Source organism: Populus euphratica, unplaced genomic scaffold (genome assembly GCF_000495115.2).
Source record: "Populus euphratica unplaced genomic scaffold, PopEup_1.0 scaffold426.1, whole genome shotgun sequence".
In the NCBI taxonomy this organism is placed as follows: Eukaryota; Viridiplantae; Streptophyta; class Magnoliopsida; order Malpighiales; family Salicaceae; genus Populus; species Populus euphratica.
Window position 1 is genome coordinate 175,810 of NW_011500305.1, and position 15,174 is coordinate 190,983.

General features: G+C 29.4%; 5 protein-coding genes across 9 annotated transcripts in view; all 5 read right to left on the reverse strand.

Annotated features, from left to right (window-relative positions):
* Positions 1-443: 443 nt before the first annotated feature.
* LOC105113431 (major allergen Pru ar 1-like) lies at positions 444-3,530 on the reverse strand. 2 transcript variants are annotated; one of them, XM_011009607.1, is made up of 2 exons: positions 3,211-3,530; positions 444-932 (listed from the first exon to the last, which is right to left on the reverse strand). In XM_011009607.1, exons 1-2 carry the CDS (start codon positions 3,392-3,394, stop codon positions 637-639), a joined length of 480 nt encoding a protein of 159 aa, XP_011007909.1. In that variant the 5' UTR covers positions 3,395-3,530; the 3' UTR covers positions 444-636. The 2 variants fall into 2 exon arrangements, with proteins under 2 accessions (XP_011007909.1, XP_011007908.1); XM_011009606.1 differs by lacking the exon at positions 444-932 and adding an exon at positions 2,648-3,096 and having other exon boundaries at positions 3,211-3,493.
* A 2,169-nt stretch (positions 3,531-5,699) lies between these two features.
* LOC105113430 (major allergen Pru ar 1-like) lies at positions 5,700-6,637 on the reverse strand. Its single transcript, XM_011009605.1, has 2 exons — positions 6,355-6,637; positions 5,700-6,240 (listed from the first exon to the last, which is right to left on the reverse strand). Exons 1-2 carry the CDS (start codon positions 6,536-6,538, stop codon positions 5,945-5,947), a joined length of 480 nt encoding a protein of 159 aa, XP_011007907.1. The 5' UTR covers positions 6,539-6,637; the 3' UTR covers positions 5,700-5,944.
* A 2,762-nt stretch (positions 6,638-9,399) lies between these two features.
* The window catches only part of LOC105113427 (major allergen Pru ar 1-like), a 17,649-nt gene continuing 11,874 nt past the window's right edge, over positions 9,400-15,174 (reverse strand). The window contains exon 3 of the transcript XR_839965.1: positions 9,400-9,486. The gene's annotated coding sequence lies outside the window, so the exon portion shown is untranslated. The remainder of the gene's footprint in view (positions 9,487-15,174) is intronic.
* The window catches only part of LOC105113429 (major allergen Pru ar 1-like), a 16,595-nt gene continuing 11,867 nt past the window's right edge, over positions 10,447-15,174 (reverse strand). Inside the window, exons 1-3 of one of the 4 annotated variants that reach the window (XM_011009603.1) lie at positions 15,062-15,104; positions 11,109-11,305; positions 10,447-10,994 (exon numbers count right to left, since the gene is read on the reverse strand). In XM_011009603.1, the coding sequence (XP_011007905.1) occupies positions 10,699-10,994; positions 11,109-11,292 (480 nt within the window). In that variant the 5' untranslated portion in view covers positions 11,293-11,305; positions 15,062-15,104 and the 3' untranslated portion in view covers positions 10,447-10,698. Of the gene's footprint in view, positions 10,995-11,108; positions 11,374-15,061; positions 15,105-15,174 lie in introns of those variants that run through there. The other 3 variants (XM_011009602.1, XM_011009604.1, XM_011009601.1) reach the window with 3 other exon arrangements.
* On the reverse strand, positions 14,421-15,071 carry LOC105113428 (major allergen Pru ar 1-like). The gene is made up of 2 exons (XM_011009600.1): positions 14,865-15,071; positions 14,421-14,750 (listed from the first exon to the last, which is right to left on the reverse strand). The coding sequence occupies exons 1-2, from the start codon at positions 15,046-15,048 to the stop codon at positions 14,455-14,457; spliced, it is 480 nt and encodes a 159-aa protein (XP_011007902.1). The 5' UTR covers positions 15,049-15,071; the 3' UTR covers positions 14,421-14,454.

Here is a 15,174-nt window from a genome sequence, read left to right on the forward strand (position 1 = left end):
AATGTAAAGAAAGAAACTCTAAAGAGGTTTAGTTTGGTCACTCCATAAAAGTTTGGAGTAGGAATAATAATAATACAATGAATAGAATAGAGCCACATTTTCAATAGAATTTGATTCAGTCAAAGTAAGACGCTCCATAATTATATTAAGGCTGCATTTAATACAAGGTTAAAAAATTGAAGGTGAAATGTTAAGGGGGTGAGTTTGATAATAATTGAAAAAGTTATTTATTATAATTGGAGCCATCTTAGTCTTTAGATTTATAAATAATATTATAGTTCTCACACTTTCACGTGGACAAATTAATATTTTAAAATATAATAAACTATAGGACCATATAAATTCTTTAAACACAATTGTTTTTTTATGTGCATACATATCTATTGGTTGGATTCTACAATTGTTCTCAAGTCCATAAACTCATCAAGTCCTCTCGGAAAATATATAAGGAAACACAAAGCTTTTATTATGTATATTGCAAACAATACAATAACTTAATAGAAATGCTTCCATACAAATAACCACATGACCACAAAATCAAATACTATATATCAAGGCAGAAAAAATTTATCCAAAAAAAAGAAGAAGAAGCATTTGCCACACCGAAAAGACTATCAAACATGGGAATTCTCGTATTTAGGCATCTGGATTGGCCAAGAAATAGGCCTCAACAGCCTTGAACAAGCCTGCTGTCTTTTTGCCATACACATCCTTGATTTGATCTTTGTTGATATCAGCATCACCCTTGATGTAGTATGTGCTTGTTCTCTTGCAAAAGGAACCTCCCTCAGGAGTTGGCACGAACTTGTGCTCGTAAGTCACCTTTTCAACTGCATCCTTCCAAACATTGGCTTCAATCAAGCTGAAGCTGTAGGTCAAGTTCTCTTCGTCAATAGCCTCAATCTTCTGCTTGGCATAACTGAGTTCTTTGCCTGCAAGATATATGTGTCGATGACCAGTGCTAATTAGTTCTTCACATTCTGTTCATGGACATTATCTGTTTAAATTAAATAATTTATGTCCTAGTCAAATAAAGCATCTATGAAACCATATAAATTCTTAATCGACAATTCTCCATCATTTATTCAATACTACGAAAAAAAGAGTGAATTGTAGAACATCAATTTCGTGGTTGTAGAAGTCATTGCAAAAAGAAGTCTTACGTTCTCATTATTTCAAGTGCCTGGTCGGAAGCAGGCTGAAAAAGGAGGCAGTCCGTCATGCTGGGCGCAGCCCCGTTGGGTGGTCTTTTAAAAATCAATAATACAATAAAAAAGAAGAAAAAGGCAGGGGATACATAAGAAAAGTCACAAGTCAAAACCCTTATCCACAGATCTAATTATATGTCTAATGCTTATAGAGATGGGCTAACTTTTTTTCACCCTTTATTTATAACGTGAAACATTTTTCACTCTTTCATTATAACTTACTATTTAAAATTATAATAAAAGTATTTTTTATTTAGAAATATATTAAAATAAGTTTTTTATTTTAAAAAAATATTTTTAATATCAATACTTCAAAATGATTAAAAATATATAAAAAAATATTAGTTGAAGTAAAACAAATATTTCAAAATTTTTAAGGACACCCCAGGTACACAATGTGCCTGCTCTCACAGGGAACTTCTCCTAAATCTATTTTTAATTAATTAACTGAAAATTAAGATAAATGTTCATAAAAAGACAATAATTAAAATAAAAAGGTATTTTTATGTAATTTGTTTTGAAAATAAAATGATGTTTTACAAGTCAAAAGATTTCTCAAATAAAAATAATGGTAATTAAAATAAATATTCATAAAAATTTCAATGATGTTAATTAAAATTAATTAAAGAGAGAAAAATGATTATCTTTAATTAGAAACTTCACTTTCTTATTCACGTATTTCTTTTTTAAAAATAAAATAAAATATGCTTTTATTAGAAACATTATGTTTTAAATAAATATTATCATAATTATAAAAGAAAGTTTCAATAAAAAAATCATGAATTAATCATTTAACAATTATTATTACTGAATATCAAAGAGAGATTTAAAAAAAAATGCTTCCTAATGCTCTTGTAAACTAGTGCATAATTGAATAATTATTTAACTATAATTTCAATAAATTTATTTAGAGATAATTTCAACATATGCTTGGGTTTAGGAGGGGTTGTCCCGAGCATAAAACAGACTAGGCTTCTAAAGGCTTGAAAGTCCAAGCTAGCACCTCTTGGCCTTTCTCTTTAATGGAAAAATACCATGTTGTTCACCCTAAATTTTCGTGAGGCTAGGCAACTCGTAGTCTTTTAGCATAGATTTAAGCCACTTTTTATAGTAAAAAAAATCAAAATTAGAGTTTTACAACACACAAAAATCCATTTTCAAATTCATTTTTATCTAAAAACATGTAAAAAATATGTCAAGGACCCTTTAAACCCATTTTTAACTTGACGAAGAGCCCATACTACCTCCATGAAACTCATCTTTGTAATAGAAACTTATTTATACCAAAATGGTTTATTTTATATATATAGTTAAAATGTGCTTGATTGAGCACTCTTTTTATTTTTTTTTTAATTTTTTTGATGACGTTTTCTTTCATCTCTTAACACAGAGAAATGAAAAAAAACGCTCATATACATTATTCCATACAAATAACCACATGACCACAAAACCAAATACTATATATCAAGGCAGAACAAATTTATCCAAAAAGAAGAAGAAAAAGCATTTGCCACACTACTGCCAAGGCCAGAGAAAAAAAAGAAAGAAACAAGCCACACCGAAAAGACTATCAAACATGGGAATTCTCATATTTAGACATCTGGATTGGCCAAGAAATAGGCCTCAACAGCCTTGAACAAGCCTGCTGTCTTTTTGCCATACACATCCTTGATTTGATCTTTGTTGATATCAGCATCACCCTTGATGTAGTATGTGCTTGTTCTCTTGCAAATGGAACCTCCCTCAGGAGTTGGCACGAACTTGTGATCGTAAGTCACCTTTTCAACTGCATCCTTCCAAACATTGGCTTCAATCAAGCTGAAGCTGTAGGTCAAGTTCTCTTTGTCAATTGCCTCAATCTTCTGCTTGGCATAACTGAGATCTTTTCCTGCAAGTGCAAAATCAATTTGTTACTTCTTTGTGCGGTACATACAGCGAGTGCTATGCTGATTTCAATATAGTTAATATAATTAAAAGTAATTGCAACATAAAATATACTAACCTTCGGCAAAAGTGATCTTCCTGATGGTTCCAGGCCCTCCATTTCCTTCAATTATCTCGGAGCTCTTAATGTGCTCTGGTAGAATTTTAGGCAAAAGAGTGTCGGTCTCAAGGCAGTATGCCTTGAAAAGCTTGGCTGGGGCGACAGCAACAGCAAACTCATTTTCCAAAGTGATAACACCCATTATAGACTTAGGATTTTGAAAGACGGAGAAGGGGGGAGAGATCGATTTTGTTGATTTGGAAGATGTTTTTGCTGGTGCTGAAACAAGAGGAGGAGAGGTAGTATTTATAGGATGAAATTGAAGGCTATGTGGTGTGAAAGGATCACATATATGTGTCGATGACCAGTGCTAATTAGCTCTTCACATTCTGTTCATGGACATTATCTGTTTTAAATAATTTACGTCCTAGTCAAATAAAGCACCTATGAAACCATATAAAATTCTTAATCGACAATTCTCCATCATTTATTCAATACTACGAAAAAAAGAGTGAATTGTAGAACATCAATTTCGTGGTTGTAGAAGTCATTGCAAAAAGAAGTCTTACGTTCTCATTATTTCAAGTGCCTGGTCGGAAGCAGGCTGAAAAAGGAGGCAGTCCGTCATGCTGGGCGCAGCCCCGTTGGGTGGTCTTTTAAAAATCAATAATACAATAAAAAAGAAGAAAAAGGCAGGGGATACATAAGAAAAGTCACAAGTCAAAACCCTTATCCACAGATCTAATTATATGTCTAATGCTTATAGAGATGGGCTAACTTTTTTTCACCCTTTATTTATAACGTGAAACATTTTTCACTCTTTCTATTATAACTTACTATTTAGAATTGTAATAAAAGTATTTTTTATTTTGAAATATTTTAAAATTATTTTTTTTTATTTTTAAAAAATTATTTTTAATATTAACACTTCAAAACTATTAAAAAACATAAAAAAAATATTATTTTAAGTAAAAAAAATATTTCAAAATTTTTAAGAACACCCCAGGTACTCAATGTGCCTGCTCTCACAGGGAACTTCTCCTAAATCTATTTTCAATTAATTATCTGAAAATTAAAATAAATGTTCATAAAAAGACAATAATTAAAATAAAAAAGGTATTTTTATGTATTTTTTTAAATAAAATGATGTTTTACAAGTAAAAGGATTTCTCAAATAAAAATAATGGTAATTAAAATAAATATTCATAAAAATTTCAATGATGTTAATTAAAATTAATTAAAGAGAGAAAAACGATTCTCTTTAATTAGAAACTTCACTTTCTTATTCACGTATTTCCTCTTTTTTTTTTAAATTAAAATATGCTTTTTTATTAGAAACACATTATGTTTTAAATAAAAACTATCATAATTATAAAAGAAAGTTTCAATAAAAAAAAAATTATGAATTAATCATTTAACAATTATTATTACTGAATATCAATGAGAGAATTTTTTTTTAAAAAAAGCTTCCTAATGCTCTTGTAAACTAGTGCATAATTGAATAATTATTTAACTATAATTTCAATATATTTATTTAGAGATAATTTTATTCGAAAATTAAAATAATAAACTTCTTTAAGAACAGACTACATCTGCTTGGGTTTAGGAGGAACAGACTAGGCTTCTAAAGGCTTGAAAGTCCGAGCTAGCACCTCTTGGCCTTTCTCTTTAATGGAAAAATGACATGTTGTACACCCTAACTTTTCGTGAGGCTAGACAACTCGTAGTCTTTTGGTATAGCTTTAAGCCACTTTTTATAGTAAAAAAATCAAAATTAGAGTTTTAAAACCCACAAAAATCCATTTTCAAATTGATTTTATCTAAAAACATGTAACAAATATGTCAAGGACCTTTTAAACCCATTTTTAACTTGACGAAGAGCCCATACTACCTCCATGAAACTCATCCTTGTAATAGAAACTTATTTATACCAAAATGGTTTATTTTATATATATATGTATGTATGTATATATATATATATATATATATATATATATAGTTAAAATGTGCTTGATTGAGCACTCTTTTTATTTTATTTTTTATTTTTTTTATGACGTTTTCTTTCATCTCTTAACATGCAGGGATGAAAGCATGAAAAAAAAGTTTAGGATCTAAGATTAGAATAACTAATGTCGGATTAAGTAGATCGGAATGAGAGGTTGAGAGATTCACACTTTTCGCAAATCCTTTTAGTTTTTTTCCCTAAATCGTGATTCCTTGAGAAGCAGAGAGATTGGAGAGATGAGTCGTTGCTTTGTATATATAGAGTTTCTGGATTGGACAATTAAATTGACTGAAGCATCCTTATGGAATTTCCTGTTGCGGCAAGTAACGTATATTTTTGAAATATTCATGTTCTTAATTTTAATTACGAATTTTTACTCTAATAATATGGAATTCAAACAAGTGCACACTCACACACAGACAGAGAAATGAAAAAAAACGCTTATATCCTTTGTTGATAATCAATCAATCGATGTTCATAATAATACATACATCAAAAAAACTTAATCACAAGTTGGATTTTATTTTATATTGCAAACAATACAATAATGTTCACTCACAGATAGAAATGGTACAGTACAAATAACCACACCAACAAGGAATAGTGGATGCTCGACGTGCTAGAGTTTTTCCCATATAACAAAAATAAAGGAAAAAAAAAAACTATTGTCACGCCAAAGCCACTCTCCTTTTGATTAAAAAAAAGCAAACAAACAAAAGAGACAATAAAGCATAGGAATTCTCGTATCTAGGCATCTGGATTGGCCAGGAAGTAGGCTTCAACAGCCTTGAACAAGCCTGCTGTCTTTTTGCCATACACATCCTTGATTTGATCTTTGTTGATCTCAGCATCACCCTTGATGTAATATGTGCTGGTTCTCTTGCAAATGGAACCTCCCTCAGGAGTTGGCACGAACTTGTGCTCGTAAGTCACCTTTTCAACTGCATCCTTCCAAACATTGGCTTCAATCAAGCTGAAGCTGTAGGTCCAGTTCTCTTCGTCAATAACTTCAATCTTTTGCTTGGCATAACTGAGTTCTTTACCTGGAAGTACAAAATCAGTGTGTTACTTCTTTTTGTCGTGCATATATTGAGTGGTATGCTGATTTCAATATAGTTAATTTAATTAAAAGTAATTGCAACAAATAATATACTAACCTTCAGCAAAAGTGATCTTCCTGATGGTTCCAGGCCCTCCATTTCCTTCAATTATCTCAGAGCTCTTAATGTGCTCCGGTAGAATTTTAGGCAAAAGAGTGTCAATTTCAAGGCAGTATGCCTTGAAAAGCTTGGCCGGGGCGACAGCGACGGCAAACTCGTTTTCCAAAGTGATAACACCCATTATAACTTAGGATTTTATAAGATCACAAAAGGGGGAGAGATTTTGTTGATTTGCAGGATGTTTTTGCGGTGCTGAAACAAGAGGAGGAGAGGTAGTATTTATTGGATGAAATTGAAGGCTATGTGGTGTGAAACGATCACATACATGCATCAAAGAGCAGTCCTAAATTCTTCATATTCTGTTCATGGTCATTCTTTGTTTTAAATATTGCATGTCCTGGTCAAATAAAAAAAAATCTTAATTGACTATATATGTTCTCCATTATTTATTCAATAAATAAAAGAAAGAGGGAAAATCTGTATATCAATTTCATGGAAAAATATTTTGAAAAAAGGGGATTTGAAAACTTAAAAGTCAAGCCTAAAGTTTAAAATAATTATAAGAGAATAGAGATAGAGAAAAAAATCTTTGTTTCTGAATTGTTTTGATATTCACATAAAAAATAATTTTCTTAAAATATAAAAAAATATTATTTTAATATATTTAAAAGAATTAAAACACCCTACATCTACCGCAAACAAAGAAGGCAATCGCAAACCAGGGCTTGGCCTAGCGGTAGAAGGGGCTTGTCTCTTTCCACTGCACCTGGGTTCGAGTCCTAGCGTGCACGTCTGTCACCCCCGCGGTGCCTTACATGCTTACTGGGTTTGCAGGGTATTCAGTGGGCCGTGGGAATTAGTCGTGGTGCGCGTAAGTTGGTCCGGACACCCTACGTAAATAAAAAAAAAAAAAAAAAAAAGAAGGCAACCCCCAATCCACTGCTACAGGATAACAAACAAGGAAGGCAGACAATCATTAGCAGATGGTCAAGTGAAGCGCCTACCAATGTAGAAGGTATAATTGGACAGGCCGCCAAATAATATAATCGTCAAATATATAATAAATAAATAGTTTTCCTTCTCTCTTTTGAGATAATTGAGAAGGAAACTCCAAGTTGTATTATTTTTAAAAATAATCTTCTAGGCACGACTGCATCCAGAAATAATAATAATAACAAAAAAAATCTTAAATTAGTTTTCAAACTAGAGCACAAATCTCAATTAAGTTCCTGGTTACTATTTTTTTGTCTCAATTTAGACTTGTAAAGTTTTTTAAAAAAATTCTCAAATAATTGTTTTATCATTTTTTTTCATAATTTTTTGTATTAAAAAAATTAATAATTTTTAGAATGATATTTTTCATTTATGATCTCATTTTTTTGATATGGGAAATAATAAAAAGAATTAATATCACAGCATGTTTTTAGTGTCCTTTTTTATAATATTATTAGTGATTCCAATTTAAATAAATAGAGATGTGCTTGGATATTTTTTAAAATTAAACGATCCAATTATAATCATTCCTATCTAGTAATTTCATCTAATAATTTCTTACATTATTACAAGACACCTAGGGAGAGCATGATTTTTTGATGGGGTGTAGTAGATTGTGAGACTAACAGGTCACAGCTAAGCAAAGCCCTTCCCAAATCAATAAATTAATTTTGCTAAAGAATTAGTATGGATAATGCATCTCCTCATATATGGCACTTTAATGTGTTGATTTCTTCGGGCCTGCACACTCGAGATTTTTCATTTTATCGATGACCATGGCGCACTGCACGTATATTTTTATGGATGCTATTGCTTCACATTATTATTATTATTATTATTATTATTATTATTATTATTATTATTATTATTATTATTATTATTACCATATATTAAAAGGCTTTATCATTTTATTGTAGCAATGAATAGTAAAAATGTCAATGTATTTTTTACTTTAGTTTCCAAATTTTTTGAGGAATGTTTTTAATTTTAATTTTTTTTAATTTTATGCTTTAATATTAAGTTTACTAAGTATTGAATTTCATAATTTATTTTAATTAATTTATGAATTTATAAGGTATTAAACTTTATAATTATAAACCTAATTTTCTAATCATTAGGTTTTTTATTTTCTATGTAATTAGATTTTTTTTAAAATTTCCTACATTTCCTACGTAATTATATTTTTTTAAAATTATTATATATTGTACATTTCTCAAAATATAAAGAATATTTTTTTATATTAAAAATATGGTAATGGAGAAGAGCTTACCTCTAATCTAGAATTTCAAAAAGACCTCCACTATAATAACTTTTATAACAAAAAATAAAAAATAATCTTTTTGAAAAACGTTAACATGGATAGTAGCTATTGATAAGGCTGGTAATATTTTAAATATTTTTACATATATTTATAATATTCTAATAGTATATTATAATTGATAATAATATTACTTATTATATATCTTTTAATTTAATTTTAGATATGTCTCATTTTTTAACTATCTCTTAACTAGTCCTTGAAAATATTTATTTTTATTGTCAACGTGAAAATATTTATTTTTATTGTCAACGTTGTATCGACCATAGTTATATGAGAATGTTCTTTAACCCTTACTCATACTTTAAATTTAGATATGTTCTACTTATAATATTATTACATTATTAGATTATAGTTTGTTGTAAATTTATTAAATAACCTCAGCTTTATCTTGTGTGATAATTTTATGGCCATAATATTATGTGTTTAAGGACATTTAAACTAGATGAATGATTGATTATGGTATCTATTAAGATAAGCAATATTACTCATGTAAAATACTTTTGGTAGGTCACATCCACCTTTAATAGTGGTTTGCTATGAGGTCCATTGGTTATGTGTACATAACCAGCATGGCAAATATTTTTGCTCTTCAATATATTATCATTGGAAAACAAATATATAGGAAAGAGGAGAAAGGTCCATAAATTCAAGTGCTCTCTAAAAATATGTAAGAAAACAAATTAAAAAAAAAAAAACCTTCACTACATTGATTCAAAGTAAACGCTTCACGTCATGGTGATTTTTATTATGTATTTTGCAAACAATACAATAACATCAACTATTGAAAAGAACTGCTTCAATACAATTAACCAAATGTCCACAAAATCAAATACTAAAAAATAAAATGATGTTTTACAAGTCAAAAGATTTCTCAAATAAAAATAATGGTAATTAAAATAAATATTCATAAAAATTTCAATGATGTTAATTAAAATTAATTAAAGAGAGAAAAATGATTATCTTTAATTAGAAACTTCACTTTCTTATTCACGTATTTCTTTTTTAAAAATAAAATAAAATATGCTTTTATTAGAAACATTATGTTTTAAATAAATATTATCATAATTATAAAAGAAAGTTTCAATAAAAAAATCATGAATTAATCATTTAACAATTATTATTACTGAATATCAAAGAGAGATTTAAAAAAAAATGCTTCCTAATGCTCTTGTAAACTAGTGCATAATTGAATAATTATTTAACTATAATTTCAATAAATTTATTTAGAGATAATTTCAACATATGCTTGGGTTTAGGAGGGGTTGTCCCGAGCATAAAACAGACTAGGCTTCTAAAGGCTTGAAAGTCCAAGCTAGCACCTCTTGGCCTTTCTCTTTAATGGAAAAATACCATGTTGTTCACCCTAAATTTTCGTGAGGCTAGGCAACTCGTAGTCTTTTAGCATAGATTTAAGCCACTTTTTATAGTAAAAAAAATCAAAATTAGAGTTTTACAACACACAAAAATCCATTTTCAAATTCATTTTTATCTAAAAACATGTAAAAAATATGTCAAGGACCCTTTAAACCCATTTTTAACTTGACGAAGAGCCCATACTACCTCCATGAAACTCATCTTTGTAATAGAAACTTATTTATACCAAAATGGTTTATTTTATATATATAGTTAAAATGTGCTTGATTGAGCACTCTTTTTATTTTTTTTTTAATTTTTTTGATGACGTTTTCTTTCATCTCTTAACACAGAGAAATGAAAAAAAACGCTCATATACATTATTGATAATCAATCAATCGATGTTCATAATAATACAAAGATCAAAAAACTTAATCTCAAGTTGGATTTTATTTTATATTGCAAACAATACAATAATGTTCACTCATGGATAGAAATGGTACAGTACAAATAACCACACCAACAAGGAATAGTGGATACTCGACGTGCTAGAGTTTTTCCCATATAACAAAAATAAAGAAAAAAAAAACTATTGTCACGCCAAAGCCACTCTCCTTTTGATTAAAAAAAAGCAAACAAACAAAAGAGACAATAAAGCATGGGAATTCTCGTATCTAGGCATCTGGATTGGCCAGGAAGTAGGCTTCAACAGCCTTTAACAAGCCTGCTGTCTTTTTGCCATACACATCCTTGATTTGGTCTTTGTTGATCTCAGCATCACCCTTGATGTAATATGTGCTGGTTCTCTTGCAAATGGAACCTCCCTCAGGAGTTGGCACGAACTTGTGCTCGTAAGTCACCTTTTCAACTGCATCCTTCCAAACATTGGCTTCAATCAAGCTGAAGCTGTAGTTCAAGTTCTCTTCGTCAATAGCCTCAATCTTCTGCTTGGCATAACTGAGTTCTTTGCCTGCAAGTAAAATACTAATTCGTTACTTCTTTGTTCAGTACATACAGCGAGTGGTATGCTGATTTCAATATAGTTAATTCAATTAAAAGTAATTGCAACAAATAATATACTAACCTTCAGCAAAAGTGATCTTCCTTATGGTTCCTGGCCCTCCATTTCCTTCAATTATCTTGGAGCTCTTAATGTGCTCTGGTAGAATTTTAGGCAAAAGAGTGTCAATTTCGAGGCAGTATGCCTTGAAAAGCTTGGCCGGGGCGACAGCGACGGCAAACTCATTTTCCAAAGTGATAACACCCATTATAACTTAGGATTTTTAAAGATCACAAAAAGATTGAAAGGGGGAGAGATGGGATGTTTTTGTGGCGCTGAAATAAGAGGAGGAGATGTAGTATTTATTGGATGAAATTGAAGGCTATGTGGTGTGAAACGATCACATACATGCATCAAAGAGCAGTCCTAAATTCTTCATATTCTGTTCATGGTCATTCTTTGTTTTAAATAATGCATGTCCTGCTCAAATAAAAAAACGTAATCTTAATTGACTATATATGTTCTCCATCATTTATTCAATAAATAAAAGAAAGAGGGAAAATCCGTATATCAATTTCATGGAAAAATATTTTGAAAAATTAAAAATTTAAAATTTAAAAGTTAAGCCTAATAGGGGTGGAGACAGGAAAAGGTTGGCAAGGATCCTGGTCCTTGTTAAAAAAAAAAAATTCCAATCTTTTTTAAATTTATTCTTAGTATTTTTATAAAATACTGTATAAATTATAGTATTTTGACCCCTCTTGATTTTATATTTTGTTTCCACCCCTGAAGCCTAAAGTTTAAAATAATTATAAGAGAATAGAGATGAAGATAAGGGGTTAATTTGAGATTGATTTTTAATTTATTTTTTATTAAAATTTAATTTTTTAATTTTATATATTTTTTAATGTTTCTAAATTATTTTAAAATAAAAATAAAAAATAATTTTTTTTAAAATATAAAAAATATTATTTTAATATATTTAAAATTATTCAAACACCCTCCATCTACCGCAAACAAAGAAGGCAACCCCCAATCAACTGCTACAGGATAACAAACAAGGAAGGCAAACAATCATTAGCAGATGGTCAAGTGAAGCGCCTACCAATGTAGAAGGTATAATTGGACAGGCCGCCAAATAATATAATCGTCAAATATATAATAAATAAATAGTATTCCTTCTCTCTTTTGAGATAATTGAAAAGGAAATTCCAAGTTGTATTATTTTTAAAAATAATCTTGTAGGCACGACTGCATCCAGCAATAATAATAATAACAAAAAAAAATCTTAAATTAGTTTTCAAACTAGAGCACAAATCTCAATTAAGTTCCTGGTTACTATTTTTTTGTCTCAATTTAGACTTGTAAAGTTTTTTAAAAAAATTCTCCAATAATTGTTTTATCTTTTTTTTCATAATTTTTATATTAAAAAAATTAATAATTTTTAGACTGATATTTTTCATTTATGATCTCATTTATTTGATATGGAAAATAATAAAAAGAATTATCACAGCATGTTTTTAGTGTCCTTTTTTATAATATTATTAGTGATTCCAATTTAAATAAATAGAGATGTGCTTGGATATTTTTTAAAATTAAACGATCCAATTATAATCATTCCTATCTAGTAATTTCATCTAATAATTTCTTACATTATTACAAGACACCTAGGGAGAGCATGATTTTTTGATGGGGTGTAGTAGATTGTGAGACTAACAGGTCACAGCTAAGCAAAGCCCTTCCCAAATCAATAAATTAATTTTGCTAAAGAATTAGTATGGATAATGCATCTCCTCATATATGGCACTTTAATGTGTTGATTTCTTCGGGCCTGCACACTCGAGATTTTTCATTTTATCGATGACCATGGCGCACTGCACGTATATTTTTATGGATGCTATTGCTTCACATTATTATTATTATTATTATTATTATTATTATTATTATTATTACTACCATATATTAAAAGGCTTTATCATTTTATTGTAGCAATGAATAGTAAAAATGTCAATGTATTTTTTACTTTAGTTTCCAAATTTTTTGAGGAATGTTTTTAATTTTAATTTTTTTTAATTTTATGCTTTAATATTAAGTTTACTAAGTATTGAATTTCATAATTTATTTCAATTAATTTATGAATTTATAAGGTATTAAACTTTATAATTATAAACCTAATTTTCTAATCATTAGGTTTTTTATTTTCTATGTAATTAGATTTTTTTTAAAATTTCCTACATTTCCTACGTAATTATATTTTTTGAAAATTATTATATATTGTACATTTCTCAAAATATAAAGAATATTTTTTTATATTAAAAATATGGTAATGGAGAAGAGCTTACCTCTAATCTAGAATTTCAAAAAGACCTCCACTATAATAACTTTTATAACAAAAAATAAAAAATAATCTTTTTGAAAAACGTTAACATGGATAGTAGCTATTGATAAGGGTGGTAATATTTTAAATATTTTTACATATATTTCTAATATTCTAATAGTATATTATAATTGATAATAATATTACTTATTATATATCTTTTAATTTAATTTTAGATATGTCTCATTTTTTAACTATCTCTTAACTAGTCCTTGAAAATATTTATTTTTATTGTCAACGTGAAAATATTTATTTTTATTGTCAACGTTGTATCGACCATAGTTATATGAGAATGTTCTTTAACCCTTACTCATACTTTAAATTTAGATATGTTCTACTTATAATATTATTACATTATTAGATTATAGTTTGTTGTAAATTTATTAAATAACCTCAGCTTTATCTTGTGTGATAATTTTATGGCCATAATATTATGTGTTTAAGGACATTTAAACTAGATGAATGATTGATTATGGTATCTATTAAGATAAGCAATATTACTCATGTAAAATACTTTTGGTAGGTCACATCCACCTTTAATAGTGGTTTGCTATGAGGTCCATTGGTTATGTGTACATAACCAGCATGGCAAATAGTTTTGCTCTTCAATATATTATCATTGGAAAACAAATATATAGGAAAGAGGAGAAAGGTCCATAAATTCAAGTGCTCTCTAAAAATATGTAAGAAAACAAATTAAAAAAAAAAAAACCTTCACTACATTGATTAAAAGACAACGCTTCACGTCATGGTGATTTTTATTATGTATTTTGCAAACAATACAATAACATCAACTATTGAATAGAACTGCTTCAATACAATTAACCAAATGTCCACAAAATCAAATACTATTAAAGTAATAGAAGATATACTTCAGTACTCTCGAGTTTTCTTGCCAGTAACAAGGATGGAAAATTTAGCCAAAGGAAGAAGAAAACGCAATAACCACACTGCCAAAGACAACCAAGTTTTACCCAAAGGAAGAAGAAAAGGCTATAACCACACTGCCAAAGACAGCCGAAAAAAAGCACACACACATGGGAATTTGCCTATTTAGGCATCTGGATTTGCCAAGAAGTAGGCTTCAACAGCCTTGAACAAGCCTGCGGTCTTTTTGCCATACACATCCTTGATTTGATCTTTGTTGATCTCAGCATCACCCTTGATGTAATATGTGCTGGTTCTCTTGCAAATGGAACCTCCCTCAGGAGTTGGCACGAACTTGTGCTCGTAAGTCACCTTCTCAACTGCATCCTTCCAAACATTGGCCTCAATCAGGCTAAAGCTGTATGTCAAGTTCTCTTCATCAATAGCCTCAATCTTCTGCTTGGCATAACTGAGTTCTTTGCCTGCAAGTAAAATACTAATTCGTTACTTCTTTGTTCAGTACATACAGCGAGTGGTATGCTGATTTCAATATAGTTAATTTAATTAAAAGTAATTGCAACAAATAATATACTAACCTTCAGCAAAAGTGATCTTCCTGATGGTTCCTGGCCCTCCATTTCCTTCAATTATCTCGGAATTCTTAATGTGCTCTGGTAGAATTTTAGGCAAAAGAGTGTCGGTCTCAAGGCAGTATGCCTTGAAAAGCTTGGCCGGGGCGACAGCAACAGCAAACTCATTTTCCAAAGTGATAACACCCATTGTAACTTAGGATTTTAAAAGACTGAGAAGGGGGGAGAGATTTTGTTGATTCGGAAGATGTTTTTGTGATGCTGGAACAAGAGGAGGAGAGGTAGTATTTATAGCATGAAATTGAAAGGATCACAC

Bases quoted from the DNA above. Each gene is read 5' to 3' on its own strand.
- LOC105113430 (XM_011009605.1), bottom strand. From the start codon at position 6,538: ATGGGTGTTATCACTTTGGAAAACGAGTTTGCCGTCGCTGTCGCCCCG. The intron at 6,241-6,354 runs GTTAGTATATTA...TTGTACTTCCAG, and splicing joins GAAGATCACTTTTGCTGAAG to GTAAAGAACTCAGTTATGCC.
- LOC105113428 (XM_011009600.1), bottom strand. From the start codon at position 15,048: ATGGGTGTTATCACTTTGGAAAATGAGTTTGCTGTTGCTGTCGCCCCG. The intron at 14,751-14,864 runs GTTAGTATATTA...TTTTACTTGCAG, and splicing joins GAAGATCACTTTTGCTGAAG to GCAAAGAACTCAGTTATGCC.
- LOC105113431 (XM_011009607.1), bottom strand. From the start codon at position 3,394: ATGGGTGTTATCACTTTGGAAAATGAGTTTGCTGTTGCTGTCGCCCCA. The intron at 933-3,210 runs GTTAGTATATTT...TATATCTTGCAG, and splicing joins GAAGATCACTTTTGCCGAAG to GCAAAGAACTCAGTTATGCC.